At 36.1% G+C, this 26,584-nt stretch overlaps 1 protein-coding gene across 4 annotated transcripts in view; it reads right to left on the bottom strand.

The window, feature by feature from the left end:
• Positions 1 to 20,318, bottom strand: part of LOC133314850 (transportin MOS14) — a 39,677-nt gene extending 19,359 nt beyond the window's left edge. For 3 of the 4 annotated variants that reach the window (XM_061516378.1, XM_061516380.1, XM_061516381.1), the window contains exons 1-15: positions 19,854 to 20,318; positions 18,978 to 19,076; positions 18,613 to 18,837; positions 18,391 to 18,510; positions 18,091 to 18,174; positions 17,946 to 18,005; positions 15,896 to 16,024; positions 15,566 to 15,627; positions 14,766 to 14,825; positions 13,202 to 13,325; positions 12,422 to 12,556; positions 9,979 to 10,059; positions 782 to 895; positions 595 to 674; positions 217 to 352 (exon numbers count right to left, since the gene is read on the bottom strand). In XM_061516378.1, the coding sequence (XP_061372362.1) occupies positions 217 to 352; positions 595 to 674; positions 782 to 895; positions 9,979 to 10,059; positions 12,422 to 12,556; positions 13,202 to 13,325; positions 14,766 to 14,825; positions 15,566 to 15,627; positions 15,896 to 16,024; positions 17,946 to 18,005; positions 18,091 to 18,174; positions 18,391 to 18,510; positions 18,613 to 18,837; positions 18,978 to 19,076; positions 19,854 to 20,069 (1,725 nt within the window). In that variant the 5' untranslated portion in view covers positions 20,070 to 20,318. The remainder of the gene's footprint in view (positions 1 to 216; positions 353 to 594; positions 675 to 781; positions 896 to 9,978; positions 10,060 to 12,421; positions 12,557 to 13,201; positions 13,326 to 14,765; positions 14,826 to 15,565; positions 15,628 to 15,895; positions 16,025 to 17,945; positions 18,006 to 18,090; positions 18,175 to 18,390; positions 18,511 to 18,612; positions 18,838 to 18,977; positions 19,077 to 19,853) is intronic. The other variant, XM_061516379.1, reaches the window with a different exon arrangement.
• Between the last annotated feature and the right edge of the window lie 6,266 nt (positions 20,319 to 26,584).

Below are 26,584 nucleotides of genomic sequence, written 5' to 3'. Positions count from 1 at the left end.
GGCTCTGATACTATGTAAAGCGTCAATTCAACCCAAAAGCTTAAGCTATTAGGTGAGGCTACATTAATGGTTTTTTATATATCTCTAACAGTATCAAACATGTAGAGAAAAAAAATGATATCAATAGAAACTTATATGCACAATTCATGATACAACTCAATACATGGTATTATCATTCAGATATTTATTCCCCTGTAAGCACAGAGATTAACTCACCTCTCCTATCCACATTAGAATTTCCAAATTTGAAGGTTCATAGATTACTACAGAAGCATCTTCGCAGACTTTACGCAGGGCCGACGCACAAGCATTTGAAGATAGAGGCTCTGAAATCCCAATAGCAAGAAATAATCTGAAAGTAGAAAGGTCGTAGCACAAAATGAATTGTGAATACCAAAAATGGTAAATCAGCAATTAATCAACAAAGTTCAACATAGTTATTTAGGTTTAGTTAAACAAATCTTAAATCCTAATCAGATCTACCTATCAAACATAAATAAGCATAATGTAATTAAAAATAACAAAATGAGATAACAGACAAATTAATCCATTAATCATGAGTATCATAGGAAAATGGAGTTTTATAGTACTCACAGCAAGGGTCTAAAATTTTCCTTAAAAGCAGATATCCACTTGGAATATGAACCAACAGCATCCCCTAGAGATCTGTATACCTAAAATAAAAGTACACTTTTAGATCGATAAGAAAATAGAACAACATACTGCTTAGAAACAAATGCTGCCAACGGAGGAAATGAGAAAAAGTTCATATATAACCCACAATGCAAATGAAACCCTTTAAGCCATCAGAAGGCTTAGTGGACAACATGGTCACCAACTGCATGACTACAGAGAAATCGAAACTTTGGCCATCCTGTATGACTACATCTGCAGCCTGGAGTAAAGCAAGTGTTACCATAAATAACAGGGTAAAACACTAGTCAATGATCTAAAGGTATAGCAGAGCATTAGCAATTTAGTAAGCAATAGTCCCATAGTGGACAAGCCACTATTGATGACCCATGAGCACAATAGCCAGTAGACGCATAAGACTCAACTAGCAGCAAGAGAAAATCATCTTAGGAAGTTAGGAACTAAATTACAAGCGCAATCATGCATAATAACAAGAAGATAAACATGTCTGAAAAAAACATATAAAAGAAGACAAACATTTTACTTTTCTCACTGAAAAAAGTGCATCAAAACAACCACTCTTTTCAAACCAAATATTTAAAGCTTTTGCCTCCATCAATATACAATGAAACAAAAGACGCAATCCAATTTTAGAAGCATGTCCACATCACAGATGTGCAAACGAATAATTTGGGAAGGCAGGAAGCAAAGGAAAAATAAGGATGTCTCCCAACGTGACTCTTGTTTTAATGCATGACAGTATGATAAATTGCATTTTTATATTTTAATTTTGAATGAAAACTAACTAAAAAAAGTGAGTAGGAAATAGTGAAAAATAGTTGGTGGGAGCATGATAAGTTTGGGTATTGCTAGTTACTTACATCAACATTGTTGAGATATATAGTCCCACATTGGTTGTATGAGTAACTAATGTGGAGTTTATAAGGCTTTGGGCACTCCCACCCTTTGAGCTAGCTTTTGGGGTGATGTATCCCAAAGTTCTTTACATGGTATCAGAGCCTCATGTCCCGGATTCAAACCTCGCCGCCCCCCACTTTCTCTTGTGGAATCTCTTAGCACAGGTAGGATGGGCCTGTTGCATCATCCACTCTTCAAGCCCAATGGGCTCTTGTGTAAGGGGGAGAGTTGAGATATATAGTCCCACATTGGTTGTATGAGCAACTAATGTGGAGTTTATAAGGCTTTGCGCACTCCCATCCTTTGAGCTAGTTTTTGGGGTGGTGTATCCCAAGGTTCTTTACAAACATCAACAACATTTTTATCCCAAACTAGTTAGAGTCAGTGGTAGATGATCCCAAATGAAAAGTACAAAAAGATTAAGAAAAAAAATAAAAATAATGTTTAAAAATATATATAACATTATCCATTAAAAATAGCAATAAGCAATTAAAAGGAAAAATAAAGTGAATTAAAGTGAAAATAAAGATACATAAGAGAGCAAAAATAGAATAAGAAAGTAAAAAAAAAAAAAAAAAAAGATATACATAAATAAATAAATAACTAGGAGAAGAAGGATTGAGAGAAAAAAAGAAATAAAAAAAAGAATGAAAGAATAAAAAAGGACAAAATAAAAGGGGAGGTAAAGAAAGAAAGAAAGGGAGATAAAGGGGAAAAGGATTAAAAAGGAACCGTTTGAAACATAGGGAGAAAAACGTGTCTAACCCTCCACAATGCTAATAGCTTTCCTCCAATCCGTCCTAAGACACACCGTTCGTCATTCTATATCTCACTCCATGAAGTCTTGTTTTACTACCTTCCCCTAAGTAAGTTTCGGTCTACCTCTTCCTCTCAGTGTCATCTCTTGGTAACAAACTTTTGTTCTTACGGGAGCATCTAGGTGTCTTCTCATTACGTGCACAAACCATCTCAATCTATGTTCTCTAATATTTTCAACCACCGATACTACTCCTACATTTCGTTGAATATCTTCATTTCTTATCTTATCCATCCTTGTATTACCACACATCCACCTTAACATCCTCATTTCCACTACTCCTATTTTATGCTCATGTTGCCCATGTGTTGGCCAAAATTCAGCTCCATATTACACTGCAGGCCTTACTGTTGTTCCATAGAATTTTCCTTTTAACCTAAGGGGAATTTTGCGGTCACACAAAAACCCTAATGCGCTACATCATTTCCTCCACCTCTCTAATTCTATTATTTACATCCTCATCAATCTCTCCATTTATTTTGCAAAATTGATCCCAGATATCTAAAAACATCTTTCTTGAGTACCTCTTGTCCAAGCAGATGCACGAAATCTTGATCTTTATCTCTTACTAGAGAAAACTCACACTTCATATACTCAATCTTCCTCTGGCTAGCATAAATTCTTTAGAATCCAATATAATATTATCGATAATATTTAAATTTAAAAGGGGGCGAACCGGAGCAGTGGTAAAACTGTTTCTTCATGACTGAAAGGTCATGGGTTTGAATCCAGGAAACAACCTCTTTGTTATTATGCAAGGGTAAGGCTGCGTACAAGGATTTCTTCCACCCCACACTCGCTAGTCGGGTTTAACGGGGAGTGGTTTTTTGAAACTTATTGATTACACTTTGCGGCCACTTCTTAACTCTCCCAAATGAGAGTTAATTTGGCATTTTTATGATGAATTTGCTGCATAAATTCCTTATAAGTTTTCTTTTTTTCATGATAATTGAGCTAATTATTGCATATTCATGATTAAGTTCTTTGAGATGACTAAGTATGGAAAATGAGACAACTATCCTTGATTTTGTGTAAGAATAGATGACTTGTTGAGTGCTTTGTCTTTGCAGGAAAAATTGATGCCCAGTGCTGTAGCAGAGAAGCTGACAAGTGAAGTAATGATATAGCAATCAGAACGGCAATACAGCAAGGACGAGGGAACAATTCAAATTCAAATTTCAAAAGTTAATTAAGTTCCCAACAAACGGAAAATGCACCAGCAAGCAAAGAATAAGGACGTTTTTGAAGATCAAATCACATCTTAAATCCCAACAATCAAGGATGATAAGCTCTTATCCTTTAAGCAACAATATTTTCAGATTAATTCAAGAGGATAAGATCTTATCCAATCAAGTGTCAACAGCCCTAGAAAATAGGAATAAGATAAGGCTGCAGCAGCATAATTCATGGGCTTTCACTCCCAAACTTAAGGACCAAGTAACCCACTATTTTTCCTATTTAAAGAGGACTACCTTACGAATTCAAGAATGTGGGGAAGAATGTGGTACCTCATCACGTATAGAGAGAGAAGGAGAGTTCCCCGGAAGATGAAATCAGAGAACAGCATCTTGCTATAGCATTGCTGAGGACGAACTTGGTCACGACAGAGTTTTGATGCAACATTGTTTGTTTTCGAATCTGTCTCAATGTTTTCTCTTCCCTTTCTTTTCGTTTTCTGTATTTTCATTATGAGCTAAATAGTTTCTAGGTTGGGTGACAGAGTACCTATACAGTGATATAGTAATGGATGCTTATGTGTAGACTTTTTTTTATTTTTAATTAGTTATTCAATGAGTATGTTTTAATTTTTATTCATTATGCTTGACCAAAAGTCGTATATATAATATTGAGGAGATTCTGAATCCAGACCCTCATTGAATTGTGTGGATAAATCAAGTGAAAATAAGTAACTCTAATCGGTTTGATTAGTTCAAAAAAAAGTAGCTTGATTGAATTTGTTAGAAATAATATTAATTTATTATTATTAGAATAGTTTAGATTGTGGGCTTGGCCCATTAGGTCATCCCATTAGGTCTTTTAGTCTCTATAAATAGAGAGCCTCCTTGTACAGACTTACACACTTGAATATACAATATATTTCATATTCAATTTGGTATCAGAGCTCTCGATCTGAGGGCTCTGCTTCCGCATATATATCTTTTCCTTTCTTTTTACTGTCGTGCATCATACCGGCAACCATCCTTTCACACCAAACCCTTATTTAGTCACAAATTTCTTGTCCTCAACCTCGTATCATCAGGAAAAAGATCGTCAGCCTCCGTTCATCGCCGGAAACCGCCACAAAACCACCGTCCACCACTGTTCACCGCCGTCAGACTGCTTTTCCAGCGACTTTTTCGACCAACCACCACGCGATCAGGAGCGGCTCAGGGAGGCGACCCTGTCTGTCCAAGCCGCGTGTTGATCGGAGCATCCATGCACCGCCACGCGCCGGTGGAAGTCTCCGGCGGCCGAACCACTCTTCTGGCGCGTGAGCCACCGTCCGGCCACCGTTCCAGGCCGGACCACCACCATCTTGCTCGCCTCCTCACCCTCTTTCCAAATCTGGTCTCCGTTCGTTGTGGGTCCCATCCGTTTGAAAGATATCAATGAAAAACCCGTTGTTTGGACACTTTTGTGCAACGTTTTTGCGCGATTTCTTGCTTTCTTGTAGTTCTTTGCTATTTTCTGGTCATCTCCTTTTATTTTGTGATGGAGGGCTCAAATAATGCGTCCAAAAACACGACTGGCATCATCTCCGGTACTACCCCATCTCCATTCTTTTCTCGTTCCAGTGATTCCAATTGGAACAGTAGACGCGGTTGCAGACGTGGCCGCAGACAAAGGCCTCGTTGCAATTATTGCCAGAATCTTGGGCATTTTGAAGAACACTGCTATAGGAAGTACCCTCATTTGAAGCCACTGTCTGCCAAATTTGCTCAAACTGATGTTACGCCACCTTCAACTGGATTAGTAACTCTTTCAAGTGCTGACTATGAGGCACTTCTCAAGAAGGTTTCTTCTCAGCATCCTACTCAAGACACTGGTAATCATGTTGCTTGTTTTTATCAATCATTTCTTGGACGCTGGATAATAGACTCAGGTGCTACTCATCATCTTTGTGGTAATAAAGATCTCTTCACTTCACTTTCTTATTCTAATAACCTACCCCCTGTCACTCTTGCTGATGGCACTAAGGCTCCTGCTCGTGGAATTGGGGAAGCCAACCCAACTCCCCTTTTAACTTTGAGTTCTGTTTATTATATACCTAGCATTCCTTTTAATTTAATCTCTGTTAGCCAGTTGATTCATTCTCTTTCATGTACTATTACCTTCTCTAAACAATCCTTTTCTATGCAGGATTCGGGTACGGGGAAGACGATTGGAGCAGGCGTTGAGTCACGAGGTCTCTACTATCTGATTGCACCACCTTCTCCAGTAGCCTGTTCTCTCACAGAGTCTCCTGAGCTAATTCACAGCCGTCTGGGTCATCCAAACCTCTCCAAGCTTCAGCATATGGTTCCCTTTTTATCCAATCTTAAGTCTTTAAACTGTCATTCTTGTCAGCAAGGAAAACACACTCCCTCCTCCTTTGCTAATAGAGTCAATAAAAGAGCTGATGCTCCTTTTTCTATTGTTCATTCTGATATTTGGGGTCCGAGTCGAACAACGTCTGTTTTGGGGTTTTCAGTATTTTGTCACCTTTATTGATGATTTCTCCCGTTGCACTTGGGTTTATTTAATGAAAAATCGTTCTGAGTTATTTTCAATTTATCAAAAGTTTTGTGCAGAAATAAAAACTCAATTTGGTGCTTCTATTCAAATCTTGCGCAGTGATAATGCAAAAGAGTATGTGTCTCTTGAATTTTCTAAATTTCTGGATACACAAGGGACGATACACCAGACTACCTGTCCCCACACTCCACAACAAAATGGAGTCGCTGAACGTAAAAATAGACATCTAGTTGAAACTGCACGTACCCTTCTCATTCATATGAACGTCCCACTCCGTTTTTGGGCAGATGCTATTATCACCTCATGTTTCCTTATCAACTGCATGCCCTCTTCTGTGCTAAATAATGATGTTCCCCACAGTATTTTGTTTTCCGGAGCATCTTCTTATCCTCTGCCTTTACATATTTTTGGCTGTACTTGTTTTGTTCATGATCTTACTCCAGGTAAAGACAAGTTGACATCCAAGGCCTTCAAATGTATTTTCCTTGGGTATACACGTTTTCAAAAAGGGTATCGTTGCTATTCTCCTGATCTCAAGCGTTATATCGTTTCTGCTGATGTCACTTTCCTTGATCAGCAGCCTTTTCACTCTACTCCGTCTCTAGTGTCCCAAGTTGATCAGGTCCTTCCTGTTCCTTTTCTTGACTTGTCTTTACCAGCTGCAGGTGACCCTATTCCAGAGGAGCAACCAATTACCTCCATACCTGCAGATCGTCCTCTCCTCACATACCAGCGTCGTCAGCCTGCACCTCCTCCGACTTTGCCTCTTGATGACTCATCGCCCTTTCCCGTCGGCTCTTCTCCTCCGGATCCTCCATCAGAGACTCCTCCCATTGCTCTTCGGAAAGGTATTCGATCCACTCGAAATCCTCATCCCCTTTATTCTTTCTTGAGTTATGACAGACTTTCTTCACAACATTTTACTTTTGTTTCTAGTCTCTCTTCTGTTTCCATCCCTAAAACCACAAGTGAAGCACTATCTCATCCAGGGTGGCGCAAGGCGATGCTTGATGAAATGCAAGCACTTCACTCCAATGGCACTTGGGATCTTGTTCGTGCTCCTCCCGGGAAGTTTGTTGTTGGTTGTCGATGGGTGTTCACAGTTAAAGTTGGTCCTAATGGCACTGTTGATCGCCTTAAAGCTCGCTTAGTGACCAAGGGATACACACAGATCTTTGGTCTTGATTATGGGGATACCTTTTCTCCTATTGCTAAGATGGCTTCTGTTCGCCTGTTTCTTGCCCTTGCCGCCATTCATCACTGGCCCCTTCTCCAACTTGATATTAAGAATGCTTTTCTACATGGTGACTTGCAGGAGGAAGTTTATATGGAGCAACCACCAGGTTTTGTTGCTCAGGGGGAGAGTTCTGGAATGATATGTAAACTTCGGAAATCCTTATATGGCCTGAGGCAATCTCCTCGGGCCTGGTTTAGCCGCTTTAATTCAGTTGTTGAATCCTTTGGATTAATCAGAAGCAAAGCCGATCATTCTGTCTTTTACCGGCATAGCTCTTCTGGCCAGTGCGTTTATCTCCTAGTCTATGTTGATGACATTATCATTACAGGCAGTGATCAGACCGGGATTGATCAGTTGAAAGAGCATTTATTCAATCAATTTCAGACCAAAGATCTTGGCAGACTTCGATATTTCTTGGGGATCAAAGTTGCACAGTCTAGGCGGGGCATTTCCATCTGTCAGAGGAAGTATGCACTGGATATCCTAGATGAGACTGGCATGTTAGGCTGTAAACCCATTGATACACCTATGGACCCCAATGTTAAGTTATTACCAGGACAGGGGGAGCCACTGCCAGATCCTAGTCGCTACCGCCAACTAGTTGGAAAATTGAATTATCTTACTGTGACAAGGCCAGATATCTCCTTCGCAGTGAGTGTTGCAAGTCAATTTCTTGATTCTCCCTGTGACTCCCATTGGGATGCAGTTATTAGAATTCTCCGATATATTAAAAAGGCGCCAGGAAGAAGTTTATTATATACAAATAAAGGGAGTTCAGAGATCTCTAGTTATTCAGATGCTGACTGGGCAGGTTCTCCTTCAGATAGACGATCCACCTCAGGGTATTGTGTTCTCTTCGGAGGAAATTTGATCTCTTGGAAGAGTAAGAAGCAAACTGTGGTCGCCAGATCCAGTGCGGAGGCAGAATATCGGGCAATGGCAAATACAACCTGTGAGCTCATCTGGCTGAGTCAATTGCTGAAGGAACTCCATCTCTGTGAACAAAGGCCAATAAAGCTCATTTGTGACAACCAAGCCGCTTTGCATATATCCTCTAACCCAGTCTTTCATGAGAGGACCAAGCATATAGAAATTGACTGTCATTTTGTTAGAGAAAAGATCCAGTCAAGGGAGATCGAGACAGCATTTGTCAATTCCAATGATCAACTTGCGGATGTATTCACTAAAGCTCTTAGAGGTCCCCGAATAGATCATATTTGTAACAAGCTGGGAGCTTTTGATATAGCACCAGCTTGAGGGGGAATGTTAGAAATAATATTAATTTATTATTATTAGAATAGTCTAGATTGTGGGCTTGGCCCATTAGGTCATCCCATTAGGTCTTTTAGTCTCTATAAATAGAGAGCCTCCTTGTACAGACTTACACACTTGAATATACAATATATTTTAGATTCTTTACATGGTATCAGAACCTCGCCGCTGCCCTCCACTTTCTCTTGTGGCGTTTCTTAGCACAGGTAGGCTGGGCCTGTTGCATGTCCACTCTTCAAGCCCAATGGGCTCTCGTGTGAGGGGGCGTGTTGAGATATATAGTCTCACATTGGTTGTATGTGCAACTAATGTGGAGTTTATAAGGTCTTGGGCACTCCCACCCTTTGAGCTAGCTTTTGGGGTGGTGTATCCCAAGGTTCTTAACAGAATTGATTAGGTGAAAGGAAAAGTAACTCTAATTGGTTTGATTAGGTGAAAAGAGTAACTTAGTTAATTTGTGGGGAAATGTAACTCAACCAAATAACCTTAGGACTTGAGCTTAATAAATTTAGTAATTAATTTAGCCAGACCCGTGGAAAATTAGTTATTGGGTATATATGTTAGGTTGGGCAAAATCCCCAGCATACATTAGTGTCGGTTACTAGTTGAAAGTCAATGAAGTCTACACTATAGTATCGTTGCAGTATTGTTGTATCAGGGAAATTGATCCTAACCTGTTTCACATCCATTACTTCAATACCTTAGATTAGTTTTTTTCTTAGTTTATTCAGTAGTTTATTTTACTTGTCTCTTTTATTTTACAAAATCATCCATAAAGATTATTCCTTTCTTTATTTCTTCACTTGAGTAATCACTGCTTTATAAATCATCCTCGTAGGAAGGATACTTGAACTCACACATCCCCTTATTATTTGTGACACGTACACTTGCGTATTTGTGTGATTATTTTGATTGTGAATTTGCACAACACCACTCATGTGCAAAATCTTTTGATATAAAAACAGGTAACAATTTGAAGCAAGGATAAGACTAAAGAAGCATCCAAAGAGCCTCCATACGGAATGGAATTAAGGTAGCATTACCGTCAGTGAAAAATTGACAGTTAATGATTTGAAATCCCTCCCCACATTTCTCACTGTCCTATCCATGAAAAGACCATCATTTCCGGTTAAAAAAAAAAAAAAAGACCATCATTTCCCATGTGTGCCTCAAGTATTCTCTACTCCATTATGCTCCTGATTTGCCTGATGCACTTTCTACCCTATTTGTGTTAGATCCCCAACTTTCAGGTTTGGTAGCACACATGTCAATATTAGTTTCAGTATCAATAAAAAACCCAGATGTTATCACTTAACACTTTGTTGCATTGCAAATCATTCGAGTGAAAGCAGCAAGTGGTACTCACAGCATTAAGAGCAAACAGCTTGCTTTCCACTTCCTTCCAAGGGATTGATAGATTCGGAGATGTCCACCCACCAATAAAGAGCTGCAGATACATTAATATTCAAATTGAGAATTAACTTCACTGACTAAATAGATAGACATGATGCACTAACGATAATGGTTAAAAAACTGTTTGATATACAATAACCAGGGTGATTGAGATATATGCGAGAGCATATTATATATATTTGAATCACCTGAAATTACTACGTAACAGAATATCTTCTGTTTGAAACTCAAATGAACAAACAACTTCCAAGTAAAATAATTTGAAATTTTTTCCAAAGTACAGGCAATAAAAAGATATTCAAGTTAACTAACTGAGCTGCATAATTCAATAATGGAAGAGTTCGGAGATGGGTATCTGGTTTTGCTTATTAGTATGTGGTCAGCAAAATAGGAAGGGGGGAAATAGAAGAGAAGGAAGAAATATCTCATGCATTAGCCAAGTCATTTACAACTTGCTCAATGAATGCTTGCTCAGGCTCCACGAGTTTAGTAAATGAGCAATGCTATCAGCTTACGAAAATATATTGCTTGAGATGAGATAAATATATACTTTACTAAATAGTTGCTATAAAAAGAACAGGACAACAAATTTCTTGGTCATCATTTTTCAAACAAAACTTCACTTTTAGATAAAGGAGAGATAAGTCCAGTATCATGCAGTGATTGAGGAAGAAATTGCATTACTTAAACACAGTACTATTGCTGTAAAAAAAATTACTAAAGATGATATCAATTATTATTTTGATAACAGAATTATTAGTTGATTATAATATATATGAATCTAAGAGGGCAAGCCTGGAGTAATAGTAAAGCTACTCCTTTGTAATTGAAAGATCACGGGTTCAAATCTGGAAAACGGTCTCTTTGCATATATTCAAGGTGTTAGAGAATAATATAAACCATTAAAAAGGCCCTCACCCAATACCTTAAGGTTTTTGGTTGAAATGGTTCTTTACATGGATCAAAGCTTCAGTGACCATAAGGTCACGAGTTCGATCCTCACTGCCCCCTACTTTCTAGTGGAATTAAAATAAGCACAAGGTAAACCAAAAATTGGGCCTGTATAATATCCACACTTCAAGCCCAAAGGGTTCTTGCGTGAGGGGTGTGTTAGAGAATAATATAAACCATTAAAAAGACTCTCACCCAATACATTAAGGTTTTGAGTTGAAATGGTTCTTTACACAAGCATAAAACTGTATATAAGGATTGTCCTCACCTCACCCTCACTAGTCGGGGTTTAATGGAGAGTGATATAATATGTATGAATCTGAATAGAATAACGCACAAATGTCCTTCATAAGTAAGAATAAATCTCAAATGTCTATAATACGTATAAATACAAATAATATATCTCATATAAAACAAATGAAATTATAGGCAATTCTCTGCGGGCATATTTCTGCACATTCCAGAAATGTCACCTTCAGATTTTAGAGTTTGTTAAAAAATAGAATTCATGTCACTCTCATATTCAAAGAATCATTGGAAGTGGTATTCCTTTTGCTTTTGCTTTATTCAATTATTGACTTATTGCTTCTTCAACCTTGCTTTGTTTTTCGTTTTTGTTCTATTTGAGGATGCCTCCTCCTTTTGCCTTGTATCTCTTTTGTCCTTTTAATACTTGTTAAGAGATATAATATAAAATCATTCATATGTCTTCACTAAACAGCTTGAGCTTTTGAGAGAGTTGGTTTATGACATATCATAACTTCTATGAACAAGTGGTCTAGAATTCGATCCTTGCCGTCCACATTCTTCTAATAAAAAGTTGAATTTTGACACAAGATAGGTGAGCTTGTGCATTGTCCATACTTCAAGCCCAAATAATTCTTGCATGAGGGGGTGCATTAGAGATATAATATAAAATTATCCACATGTCTTCACCTAATAGCTTAACCTTTTGGGAGAGTTGGTTCCTAACAATAATGTTCTTCTTTTATGCAACAAATATTGGGGGAAAAATGTACCTTTCTTTTGTGGCTGATCAGAATATATATCAACAACTGTGTATTGGGTAAGTCCCACATTGTGAGACTAAAAAATTTTAAATTAAACAATATATATCCAAGAAACAGCATCTTTGCAATTATACAAGAGTAAGACTGCGTACAAGGATTACCTTCACCCTATACTCGCTAGTCGGGTTTAACGGAGAGTGATTTTTTTTTTTAAACAATGTTAAAAAATTAGATCAAAATTCCATAATATCTAGCCACCATCATCAATATCCATTTATAGTAACCCAGCATGATCAAACAGATTCACGATTAGTGATTATCGCAGCTATAACATAACTGATACCAAAGTAATCATACCATGATAAAAGGTGCAAAACATACAACAAAGCCCAGAAAATTAAGTTAAAAAGAAAAATTGAAACTTTCTAAACGCACCTTTTGCATAAATATGGAAGATCCTAACAGGTGACTTATGTCCACCAAAAGTTCTACAAGGTTCATCCTGAAATGGATAAGGCCATCGGGCAAATCAATCACTCTCCTCTCATCATTGTACGTAGAATCATCCACCTGTTAAGTACACAGAAGAAAAAAAATGCAATTTACACAAAAGACCCCATCTTTTTAAATATATGAGGAATCTCAACAAAGGATTATCACAAAATAAAAATCAAGAAGATCAACACAAATGAATTTTACAGTAAACACTTGTTCTATTAGAAGTAGGTTAATATTTTCAATGAGACAATAATCCATTTAAATTTAGCTTTTTAACTGTGCATCATATGATCCGACCAGCCAATGAAGTCTTCGTTAGCATAACTAATATATAATAAACCTATTTTTCGAATTTCAAAGGTAAAACAATTCTAAAATACTATATCCAATATTAATCAAATCTGGACTATAAAGTAGAACAAACAACCAATGCTAGTTTAGGCAATTTCCTTCAGTCTCTTTTAATTAAAGAATGAACTAAGTCAAAGATTGTTTCGATAGTAGATTTTACCATCAGCACCAATTCGTATTCAATGGGAATAACAAGAATAGGGGAACAGGTAAAATTTAAGAGTTTAGATCCTCTTAGGCAATATATTAACTCATGGGACCCTCCTAGCAGTCAAAGGTGCCAAAAATAACACACCCCCAAAAATAAAAAAATAAAAAACGAAATCCATGACCATACTAGAAAGTGCAAATAGACTAAGAATAAACCTGAGAACGTAATAACAGTGAATCAAGTAATGCTGAGAACACAGGTGAAAAAATGTCTTCCCCATGTCTTCTACTTTTTGCACCATCTTCATCAATCCCAAGTATATAGCTTGCAAGAGTGGACCTGAGACAAGATATTTTGTGCTCATGATGAGTGTGTACGAAGACATCATCTAAACGAGAGAGAGAAAACAATAAAAAATTGAGAAACTAAAAAAGCTCAAGAGTACAGAAAGGCTTCCCAATATCCGTGTATACCAAATCCATACCAGATGTCAAAACTATAAACTATGTTACATCTTGTGCTCAGACTGATCTTTAGGTTAAGGCAACATGGCAGCAAATTCTTGCATCCATCATCTTGTTTTGGTTAGAACAGCAGAGATTTTGGCAGCAGAACCAATGGTAACAGTCTCAGACTAATCCAAAACATGAAAAATGTTGGCTCCCATCGCGATAGATCAAGGAGACATAAGCCACTCCCCGTTAAACCCGACTAGCGAGTGTGGGGTGGAAGAAATCCTTGTACGCAGTCTTACCCTTGCATAATTGCAAAGAGGCTGTTTCCTGAATTCGAACCCATGACCTTTCAGTCATGAAGAAACAGTTTTACCACTGCTCCGGTTCGCCCCCTTTCAAGGGGACATAACCAGAAAAATAAGAGAAACACTTGGAGTATGTCAAAAAGGACTGGGCAGGTCTGGACACACAGCAGATCATCCAAGCACCAGAACCATGGGACCCATGATCTAAAACACCCCTAAAATGGATAAGATAGGAGCCAAAAGAACAACTCATGCTACCTCACACAGCAGCCAAGATGTTCAGGTGCAGTGGGATTCAAGCAGTGCGTGGAGAGGCTGACAATGGCGAAACTTCATGCTTTGGATGGGTGCGATTTGGTGTTTCTAATCCCAATGATTTTGAGACCACATCTGATATTTTCAAGTCCCCAGAAAGTTGATCAACGGTGGAAACTCGTTAGAATGAGTCACGTAGGAAGGGCTCATCAGTATTTAATGTGCAGCAAGAAAGGATTTGCCACTAAGCAATGGGCACAACGGTTTTAGGATTTTGTTAGGAGAGATGAGATGGGTCAAAAGACTCAAAACCCACTCTAATACCAACTTAAGAATTCTAAGAACAATCTAATTAAGGATAAATTATGTATCTAGATAGTCCTACAATGTCTCCATATATATTAAGAGTTAGTATTAATTACAATGATTCAATCCTAATCATATAAATATGCAATAATTGATCCTTCCATAAATAATATATATATATATATGCGCTACCATCATTAATATTTTTTATTATTCGAACATGAACATTACCAAAGAAGAGATAATGTTATATCATAATAATTCTATCATCAAAACAAAACCAAATATTCCACATGATTAGGAGAATAAATGGTTACATGCAACTCTACCAAGAAGAGAGGGAACACAAAGATAGAGCAAGAGAGAGATATTACACATACATATGTACAACAATTGACAAAAGTATATATAGGCAAACTAAATAAACAAATTCTGAAACCTTACTAAAATCCTATTACCAAAACTGAAGTGTTGAGTCTGCAATCTCCCAATCTTCACTTGGAAATGCCACGCAGCTGCTATGCATATTGAACAATTTAATCTCAACACTGACCAATCTATAATAATATGCTTTATGCAAGTAAGCTGATTAGAAATATGCAAAAGTGAGACAATATGATAAAGTGCTTTTTCAAACATGTTAATGCAAGTTCCAAAATTGCAAATCTTCAACTGTATATAAAAAACCAATTCAACCCGAAAGTTTGAACTGTTAGGTGAAGGCCCAGTAATGGTTTTATATTATATTTCTCTAACATATCCCCTCCTATAAAAGTCCATTGGGCTTGAAAGGTGAATACTACATAAAACCACCTACTTATACTAAGAAACTCCATAATATTTAATTATTTATTAATAGAATGGGAGGAGGTGAAGATCAAACTCATGACCACTTAGTCACTAAGGCTCTAATACCATATAAAGAATCAATTCAACCCAAAAGTTTAAGCTCTTAGATGAAGGCCACATTAAAGCTTTTATATTATATTTCTCTAAATGTCCTAGTTATTAACCAAAAAATTGTATCCTTTATATAGTTCTATTTTATTTATTTTTTGGTTGCCGTCTAGTTCTATTTTGATGTGAGAGCATCTTAGGTTCATGCACTGCAACATGAAGAGTTCACATTAAATCATTATGTTCAATAGAACATCACATAATAAATCTTTAAAATCCTTGATTCCTTGGAACCCAAAAATGAGCAGAAAAAACAACAGTACAGCAATAAAAAGTTCTAAATAAATTGTTGGGATATCACCTCAAGAGTGCATCTGCCAGTGCAAGGGCTTCTGCACTTGCTTCTACAATTAGAGATGGAGCCTAGCATACATTCAACAAGTATGACAAGTTAAATGAGAAAAACATGGTTCCACACAGAGCAGTGGAAAAATTCAATAAATAGTAGTAACCTAAATGCGTTAGTTATTGTCATATCTCTAGTAAGATGTAAAATTAAATAAATGATAGTCACCATAAGTATGAATTAACATTAACAAAGCTATTCAAACAGGCAACAAATAAAAAGGTATCCATCCATAACAAGGATTTTGAAAATCCAAGGGAACTCAAATTTCCATTCAATACTTACCGCCTGCCCAATTTCAGACAACAAGCAAGCCAGACCACCAATTACTTTCAAGTCTCCCCTATTAAGAGCTGGAAGAAGAAGTGCTTCCTTCAGATAATGTACTCTGCATAACAAAATTTGGGGTACTCCCTAAAGAAAACCCAAATCAAAATCAATATATCACCCATTATCAGAGACATTACGCATAGAAATTTACAATAAGTGAAGTAAAAACATTACTTTCACTTAGAAAACTGCCAAAAAATACCCCAAATTTATCTTGAAAATAAGAAAAAAATTCAGCAAAGTTCTAGTTTCAAATGCAATTGAACCACCTATGCAACAATAATAGTAAAAATACATTGCTTCTCTCAGTCTTTTTTTGCAAATGGAAAAAAAGAAAAAATAGTGGGAACATAATTTTGAAATATACATACTAGCAAAACTGATAGATGGCAAGGAGATAGAAAGAGAAACACATGACAAAAAAACATTCAATTGTATAAGCTCTAGTATTTCTACCAGGGCTATTAGCTTTGTGAAACCAACTGGCCGCTCAAAGTAGATAGTCTTTTGCTCCAACTGTTTTCAGTTATATAGCTAAAATAACAGTTAAAAACACTAAAAAATCAGGCTAGATAGTCCAACCACCTGCCTCATACATGCTATATGCTTTCTTTTAAGATAAAATTAGAAAAGAAAAAAAAGAGAAAAATGACAAAGATGCAGGCCTCTACTAAGTTCCCAGTTATAAGAGACGCAGCAAAAGGGAATGATAGAGAAAGCTAAGATTAAAGAGACTGTAACCCAATTTAAAGCCCCTCCTAGACCTGTTCTCTTGACTGTACATCATTTACTAATTCTTCTTTAAAGAATTTGCGATTAAAACCTTCACAAATCAAACCCACTTTCATAGGTATAGTTTCTAGCATCCAAACATAATTAAAAATTGGCACTTAATGATCAACCTATTGCTTGCTAAATCACCCCTAGCATAAGATGCCTCTAACGAACCCCCAATTCAACTATTATCTTGGACCTAAATTATACTAAAAATCCACCCTTAACCAGATAAAAGCTCAGTTCCTTGACTGTTCTATTTGAATATCATAGGCCAACCACACATCCATCCTAGGATATAAAGATAACACGAGAGAAAAGCTTCAAACTTGAAACATGCCATTACAGTCACATGAAAATTTTAAAGAACTGCCAACTCTAAAATCTAGTAGATAAAGTCTTGAACACATTATAAAATCTAAGAGTACGAGAAATTACATGTCAGAATGATTGGGCCTAACTCAACCCCAAAAGCTAACTTGTGAGGGGAGGATTGCTCAAGCATAAAAAGGGTACTCAGCCCAAATATTTAGCAGATGTGAGATATCGTAACACCCTTCTCATGACCTCCCCTCATGCCCAATACAGGTTATTTGGAGTATGAAGTTCATGAGATGCACACCTAACCTGATACAGGGAAAATATGAAGTTAACAAGAGGCTTTGGACATCTACAGGTGGCCCAACGGAAGAGTGGGAAAGTTTTGGACAGAGTTGGTTTATGATATGGTGTCACAACCTCTATGACCAAGTGGTCTAAAGTTCAATCATTGCCACCTCTGGTATTCTAATCAATATTATGGAACTTCTAAGTAAAAAATAGATTAGTTTGTGCATTGTCCACCCTTCAAGTCCAAAGGGCTAATGTGATAGTTGGTTCAGACATGGTGTTACAGCCTCTATGACTAAGTGTTCTAGAGTTCGATCCTTGCTGCCTCTATTCTTCAAACAAATATTGTGCAATTTCTTAACATGGGATTGGTGGGTCTGTACATTATCCACGATTCAAACCTAATGAGCTCTTGCGTAAGGGTGAGTGTTAGAAATATAATATAAAAACAATTCATGAGTCTTCACCTAAAAGCTTAAGCTTTTGGGATAGTCGGTTGCTGGACATTACATCAAGCACATAGTATAATGACATCTTTAAACAATTACATAAACATTCAATTAAGAACAACAGATCAAGACTCGAGATTTGAATGGCATTCCATCAAAGTGGACAACCATACCTCATGCTTAGTGATAAGTTCCACAAGAACTTCAATGGCTAGATCAAATGATAAAGGAACCTACAAAGAGAATGCGGATATAAATTAATCTTGAGCAGTCATGCATACTCCATCTTAAGAAATAAGTGCACGAGAACTGGATTACCTGCAATGAGTTGAATACAAAATTTAGAAGTGGGTGAGCCGGCAATGATCCCGGAGAAATCTCTGAGAAACATCCTGCTCTAACCTGAACACAAGGAGGCCATACTAGAATAAAAAAATCAAAAGACAACAGAAAACTTTTGATAAAGCTTAGGAAAGATGAATATTCATGTTAATATAAAACATGAACAATATGTTTCGTCCAGCAAACAAAACAGGGATAACCATGCCTGAAAATAGTGCAATCCTAAAAGTATACAACATGGCAAAAATCAAATGAGTCATCAGCATAATTTCTTACCCAGCTCAATAAGCAGCGTAATATTTTCCTGTTCCTTTCATGTTGTTGCACAGAACCGTCAAAATTTATTTCAGATTGCTGCAGCAAGAACTCAAGAACCATAGGTGTATGGGAGAGAAGCTGTAAAACAGACATAAAAGAGTGTGTATAAGTCATAGTGAGAGAAAGGATGCGCAGAAACACAGGCAATAGACAAATGTATATAAGAAAAAGTTCCTAAACCTCTTGGGTATAGTGGTTTTTGTGTGATGACCTAATTGTAGAATCAATACGTTGGTTGTCAACGACTTCCTCTGGCAAGACAGTGAGCATCTCCAGGACAGCAATATTGCCATCATCCTGGCTCTGCAGATTCTGGAGACTGTAAAAAAGCTGCTGGATAGGGTTTCCATTTGCAACAACTTGAAGTACAAGAGCAGAGAGTGCAAGACAGATCTGTGTTAAAAGCTGTCATGACAATAACAAAGAGCCAATTTAAACCAAATTATTTTTAACATGAATCCATTTATAAGACAACCGAATGTCTACATAGCACCTCCGTTGAAAAGAGCATCTGCAGAGTCATAAAAGAAAGAAAAACAATGCACCTGGGGAGGACCAGTACTGAATCTTTTGACTGCAAGAAGAAGGGCGTTTAACAAAGCATCCTTAGCTCCTAATTGCAGTAGATAACCTTCATTTTGTATCTGCAATTTGAAACATATAACAATAATCATGGGCTTATGTCGAAGCATCATATATGAAGTTTTTGTGGATTTCTAGGGGATTTAGGGGCTCTTCATAGGGTGCCAAAAAAAAAAGTCAGAAACATAAAAAAAAAAAAACACAAAATTGAGTTTCACATAACCAGATATTAGGTATAGGCAGCAAGTTACCACTAAACTCATCACAATGATTTTCAAAACCAAAACTTCATGCCCTGGAGAAAGGTATTGTTGGGCTTGAAATTAAAAAACAGAAAATATTACAAGAGGGTGAAGAAGGAAGTCAAGAAAGAATAATTGAAGTTTATAACCTTAATCCTTCAGCAAGTTTTACCTGAAGAAGAAAACGAATGTAGCCTTTCACTTTTTTATTTTATTCTTCATTGATAACATTGACTAAATTATTTTAGCTTACAAAGTCGACTCAACCCGAAACCAAATTTTAACACTGCCAATGGCCAACGCAACATACATAAGCGCTAATTGAGAAGAAGCAGCATTTCTCATCATTTCGATTTCCTTAATAAACTTGACCGCATATTCTCTAAAGTGCATGGTGAACTTCACAACCCCTAAATACACAACAACAACATAACAACAATAATAATATAATAATACGCAAAATCAGAACCTTCAAATATAAACTCCAAGGAAATGGATCATAATTCATAACCATCAAGTACCAACAACAAGTCTCTATATCAACACAAGTGAATGATGAACAAAAATGCTAGAGAGAGAGAGAGAGAGAGAGAGGACCTTGCGTTTAAGAATCTGAGCGGCGAAGAACTCGACCTCGAAATTGGAGGCGAGAGGATGACGGTGATCGACGGTGAGGATGGCGGTGGCGACGTCCCACGCGGCTTGTGTTTGTTGGAACTGAACGAGCCACTGATTGGCTGCGAAGCGGTTGCACGATTGCGTATCGTGGTTCAGCACATGGACAGCCTCAGCTACCTTCATTGCCAATTCCATGTCCTTTTTCTTTTTCTTTTTCTTTTTCTTTTTCCTTTTTTTTTTGTCTTTTTTGTTTTTTTCTTTTCTTTTTTTCGGGGGTTAACGGTTGAATAAGAAAATTTAATTTAGAAAAAGGGAAATTGGGGGAAAAAAGAGGAACAGACGGAAGAGAATGATGACGATGGAATTTGAAGGAGGTGGGAGGAAGCGACGCCTGGAACAACAACAACTGAGTCTGTTAGCCGTTGTTCCTCTTTCATCGGACGGCTATGGACTATGAACAAGTGATAGACCAGTGAGGGAGAGGGTTTGGTTCTGCTCCTCTGCAACACACCATACGCAAACTCCTGTTTCTTACCTTTCTTATTATATATTCTTTTTCCTCATTGGCCCCTCCAATTCCAATCTACATGTGTCCAACTCCTTAAAATCATGTATTTTTTATTTATTTACTTTTAGTACATAAATCATGTATTTTTGGGTAAGAGCTTTGTTATACTCGAAAATGTTATTTAGAATGACTTTGTTTTGAAAGGAAATAAATAATAATATATATTCAGACAAAATTATTTGACAATAATGTCAGATTAAAAAATTTGACATTTTATCTAAATTGTTAATTTTTATCAATATAACAGTTATAATTTATTGAAAATTAATAATTATTTAATAAATATTATCCAAAAAATTATAATTATTATTTTCATAAAAATCAATGATTGAGATTTGGTATCAAGGGTTCTGTCAATATATATTAAGATTTATTTACTTGAGTTAAGATTTAGATTGATGGTAAAGGTAATAAATTTTTTTAGTGGTAAGTATATCATTTTTCTATCTTTAAACCCAAAAACGAGTGGCACATTATAGAAAATTTAACGTTCTTAACATATTTCCTAAATAATAGTGTTATTCTTATACTAAAGCCCTATACCAGTTCTTTAAAAAAAAGAAGAAAAAAAAACTTAGACACAATAAGTATCAAAAATGTATTTCTCAATTTTTCCCATAAAAAAGAATATAATGGACTTTTATAGTTTTATAAAACTTAAGCGTAAAAATAACAGGATAAACCTCCTTTAAAATGAACAATTTAAAATACATTAAAAATAAGGAAAAGGATATACTTACCACTAAAAAAGTTTACCACCTTTACAACCAATCTAATCACCGTTGATTTCCGTCAATCTAACGGTTATAGTTTATTAGGAATTAATAATTATTAATAAATTTGATCCAATAATTTTTAATAAATTATAACCGTTAGATTGACGGAAATCAACGGTGATTAGGTTGATTGTAAAAGTGGTATACTTTTTTGGTGGTAAGTATGTCATGCCCCAAATTCTATTATTAAATATGCATGCATCCCTTTTGTCTAACATATATTTATGGGTTTTATCAATCTCATGTTAAAGGAGATAAGTTATCTCATGTCATATAGACAAACTTGTGGGCTCCATCATCTGAAAAAATAAAAATAAAAAGGTGGTACAGTTATCAAAGGATGTGTAGGAGAAAAAACTTATCTCATATAGCATGAGAATAATTTTTCTCTATATTTATTTGGCTAAAGTTTAGAGTACATAAAAAATCTTCTTAAAAGTTGAGATCCCTTAACATTAAAGAAATAAAAGAAAGTAATTATTTTAACGGTATAAACACCTAAGATTTATGAAAAAAGGAAAAAAAAATTAACATAAAAATAAACAAATTAATAATACCAGAGTTTTAAAAATAAAATGAAAGTGTTAAATAATTATGAAACTATGTGTTTTAAGAAGGAAAAGAGTACCATAAAAGATTATTTCAGTCTCAAGAGTAAAAACTCTATTTTATTATGTAGAGGTAAATTTGTATTATTGATTAACAGATAACTTACAAGTATTATTCTAGACTCACATAATAGATCCTACATGCTTCAGAAAATAAAGGCCTGAGGCAACCCTAATTCGAATATCTATTAGAGAGTTTCTATCATAGTAAACTTTACTATCTTTTGGTAAATCATGTCTATAAATAAATGGTTAAACTTTATGTATATACACTTTTGAAACATTAGTCTTTCATTATCATTGTGCACACACATCACACTCTTTACCTTCTAGCCTATATCTTGTGCAACATGATATATATCGCCCTCTGCTGCCATCTCCTCCTTCATAAATATCATTAATTACGAGATCTTAAATTAGTCACGATTCTTCTTGAATTGAGCAAGTATTGTTGTTAGTCTTCAATATGACTTCTGATATGTTGAGATCTTATTGTGATGTTTGATATTTTATAATGAATGAAATGAAATGTACGATGGAATTGAATATAATATGGAAGAAAAATTTCCAATATATAATTTGAAAGCAATGATAATATTTATAAGTTCTTTAAATATATTGTCACCATCTCAAACAACTAATCCTTAGGATAATGACAACATTATAAGTTATTTTCTTCCTTTCTCACTACTAAAATTTGGAAAATAAAAAAAAATGAGGAAATGAAGTGGTATGGATTATATCAAATTTCATTCCATTCTATTTTTAAAAAACAAATAAACAAATATGTTTATGTTTTTTCATTCTCTGACTCAAGATACTCAATTTCAAAAAATTAGTTCATTGAACATGTAGGAGGTGTTCCTTATTGAATTTTATTTTAGGCAACCAATCAAGAAAGTAAATAGTTGAAAATGTTACCCAAAAAAATATTGTTGAGAAAACCAACTTGAATCGACTGGTTTGGACCGAGTGAATCGGTCCGATTAACATAACATATTGAAAATGCTACCAAACAGGTTTAACTCGACCGGTTCATAAAAAATTAGATGGGTCATGTGTTTAAACACACAAAAAATCATCTATAGCAAAAGCAACAAAGGATTGCAGAATAAGAGTGAGATGTCCTTGTTATGCCCATATGTTGCAAGTGTAAGAACTTGCACCGTTAATTAAGGAATTTAATTAATTAATTATGAGAAAATAGGAAATGATTCCATAATTGACCCTAATAATTATTATGAGACTCTAATAATCATGGTAAGTGATTAAGAATGCTGAAAGTTGCTTTTCGGAAGAAAAGTGCAGATACCGATTCTGCTAGTCGGTATAAATGCGTACCGAAAAAGTATCCCGGAAAATTAAAGTAAGTGCATGATAATTACTAGAATAATATATAGGACTTGTAAAACGAGTTTCAAGTCCAAATAATGAGAACTGGTGCCAGAAACTGATACTGGCTATGAAAAGCGCGTACCGGTAAGGTGCTCCGAAAATTATAAGAAAAATATGATAATTCTTGTAAAATTGAGTAGGTTAAGAATCCCGAATTTGGGATTAAAATCCTAAGCGTAGCAATTAAAGCTAATATTGTGGGTTAAAGGCTTTAGTGACTATATATATGCATTTTTGGCACTAAACCCTAGATAACAAACTTACCCTACGTGAAGTCTTGAGGTGGCTGACCAGAAACTTGGTTCCTTTGTGCTCTTCCCTTGGGTGGTGAACCTTGAAGCTTTCCCTTTGATTTTTCTTCCTTTTCTCTTGAGTAAACACTTGGTGGTGTGAGTGAGAGGGTAAAGGGTTCTTCTTTCTGGCTTGGAGTGGCTGTGGGGTAGATTGTTGTTGTTGTCTTTGGTTTGAGGGAGAGTGTGCACCTTTTCTTGGCATTTTTGGGTGTCAAGGAGCCATCTTTGAGTGCAAGAACCAAACTTGTTGCTCCATTTTCGTTTTTCCTGGAGGTCAAAACTGTGAGGAGCCTTTGAGAGCTCCAAGAGCATCCCTCTTTTCTGTTTGAAGCTTGGGTAAGTGGTTGAACCCATGATCTTGAGTTTTTATGCTTAAAAATGGAACCTTGATGCATCTAAAGGCCAAAAGATGATAACTTAACGTTGGGTAATGTCAAACACACCTATAAATGCATGTTTAAGCGTTTATAATCGGTAAAGACCCAACCTTGGAAGGATATCTTCACGAAATGCAGTTTCTGCATTCTGTCGTGAAATATCTGGATATCTTCCCGTGAAATATCCGGATATTGGATATCCGGATATGGGGATTTGGATATCCGGATATGGGGATTTGGATATCCGGATATGGGAATCTGTATATCCGGATATTGCATATCCGGATATGTCCCCGAGGAATATCCAGATATTATGGGATTTCGTAGAATAGTAGTTGTGCTGTGTGTACAATAGGCTATTGGGGGTTTGAGGACCCTAGATTGATGAAGTTGGACTTCTGTAATTAATGAACTAAGTCAGAATCATGTGATTAAGGGCTTATGGCTTTGTGTGAAGCCGTAAGACGTAAAACGTAATGAGAAGGTGTGGTCTTAATATTTTTGCTTGTAGTGCATGTTTATTGATTTATTATTGGTCCATATCAGATTGTGATCTGCTGTGTGTTGGACTTAAGCCGTGTCGACTCTTGGCATTGGATAGTGAGCTTGCAAGGTAAGCTTTTGTGTCCTCGGTTTAGCCATGTTGTGGTTCCACCATGTCCCATGGGGGTATGGTTATATGCATGATGTTGTCTTCATGTACTATTTTATTGAAATGCCATGGAGTTGTTAAGTGCAATTGCTGTATAATATTTATGTGGTGTTTGCCTTAAAGGGAAACCATGGGGTGGCCCTTTGGGGGTGGGTACAACATGGGCTGGTACTGTGTGGGTAATAGACGTATTCCTGCATTTCTCTGATCAGTAGAATAGTTATAACCCACATGACATGATTATCTGATGCATTGCACTATTTTGGAAATTATATTGTTAAGCTGCTTTTGAACTTATATTGCACATGTAAGTGAGCTTGGGATGAAAGATCCTTGAGGACCCATTGTCTTACTGAGATTTCTGTTAGAGATCTCACCCTATGTTTGGGGCGCTTATTTCAGGTTCAGATAATGTCGAGATCTCAGGCGGCAGGAGGCCGGAGCTGAGTTAGATATTGCTGTTATATTATGCTGACTTGTTGGATGCTGGTTATGCATGCTGCTTTATGCTTTTAGATTCAGTTTATGATTGTATATCATCTTGTTGAGACGTTGTTGATTTGGTGAGCATGGAGATTGTCCATGACACATAGTCTTGTTTATGTCTTGTTTTATTTGGAGTTGTAATAATGTATCAGGATTATGGTCTGGACTACGAGTTGTAGATCCGTGATTTTAGATACGCACTTTATTTATATATTGAGGTATATCAGTAGATGTCTTATTGCAATTTACATACAGGCGATGTTTTTATGAAATTGATTAAGTAATCAACTTGGCTAAGTATATGACGTCATAATTGGAAAAGAAAAAGATATTCCACAATTTTTATTAAGCACAGCTTAATACGATGTAATGTTAACAAACCGGTATACACGGAGTGTTACAGCAAGCACATTGTTTGTTCAAGTAGAGTATATCATGCCCTGCCGTGTCATTTTCCATCTCGTCTTGGTCGTCCATCCAGGCATGCAGGTATTTTTCAAATCCAAATATTGTTATGATTGTGATTATTGAGTAGATTTGGTTTTGATTGTGATAAAAAATATCCCTAACCAATTGATTGAAATTTTTGTTGCTCTTCTTTCAATATGATAGAGTGAACTTAATCTTGTTTTGTAATCATATAACTAATGTCGTGTTTTGTATGGAACATTAGTGCACACCAAGTGTTCACGATAATTCCTACATGGGAAAGATAGGGTTTATGGTTACTTTTGGAGTTAATTAATTTTAATGTTTTACTATGATATAAAGGTGAATGAAATGTTCAACTCGAGACGCAACTATTAGAGCTATGATCTAAGAATAGAAAGAAAATAAAGAAGGAAAATGAAAACTAGTTTATTTCTCTGCATAATTCTTTATACAACGATTTATCCCTCTTTTATACATCAATATTCATATTCCCTTAACAACCCTTCCAACTAAATACAACAAAATCTACTATCAACTTGAATAACTTATAACCAATATTGTTGCACAACTTTCCCAACCAATCGCAATTGCAACTACATGGAGGAACTGAACACATATGACGTAAACCAATGTTACATATTCAACAATTTGAAAACAATAAAAGAGATCAACGGGGCCGAATAGAGTTTGAAACTCAATGAATAGTGATTTTGACCTCAGTTGCATAATATTGATATAAGACATATTGGTACTATTTATAAGTGTATCTATAACTCCATGTCGTTATTGAAGATTGTCAAACTCATTACTAATAATACTAACTAACCATTGCATAATAGAACCTAACTAACTTTGTTGAAACTAACTTCTCCAATTGAACGTAATATCACCCAACCCTAAGAAATTGATCTTATTTTCAAGGTCCAGTTACAAGTGAAAACTTGTTCATCCGTACTCGCATGGTAGAGGTGGTTGGCTAAATTATCCTTTTGCCGTAGCATAATTTGAATGCGCAAACATCCTCAACTCTAGCAAATTGCAGAATCTTTTTGGGAACAACAATAATTCCATAACTATAAAGAGCCTCCTGAACCATGTATATAGTTATAGAACCACACTTCTC

This window comes from Gastrolobium bilobum, unplaced genomic scaffold (genome assembly GCF_033153095.1).
Source record: "Gastrolobium bilobum isolate Gb01-03AN ecotype WA unplaced genomic scaffold, APGP_CSIRO_Gbil_v1 utg7295, whole genome shotgun sequence".
In the NCBI taxonomy this organism is placed as follows: domain Eukaryota; kingdom Viridiplantae; phylum Streptophyta; class Magnoliopsida; order Fabales; family Fabaceae; genus Gastrolobium; species Gastrolobium bilobum.
The sequence above is the reverse complement of the archived record's forward strand: the minus strand, read 5'-3'. Positions and strand labels throughout refer to the sequence as shown.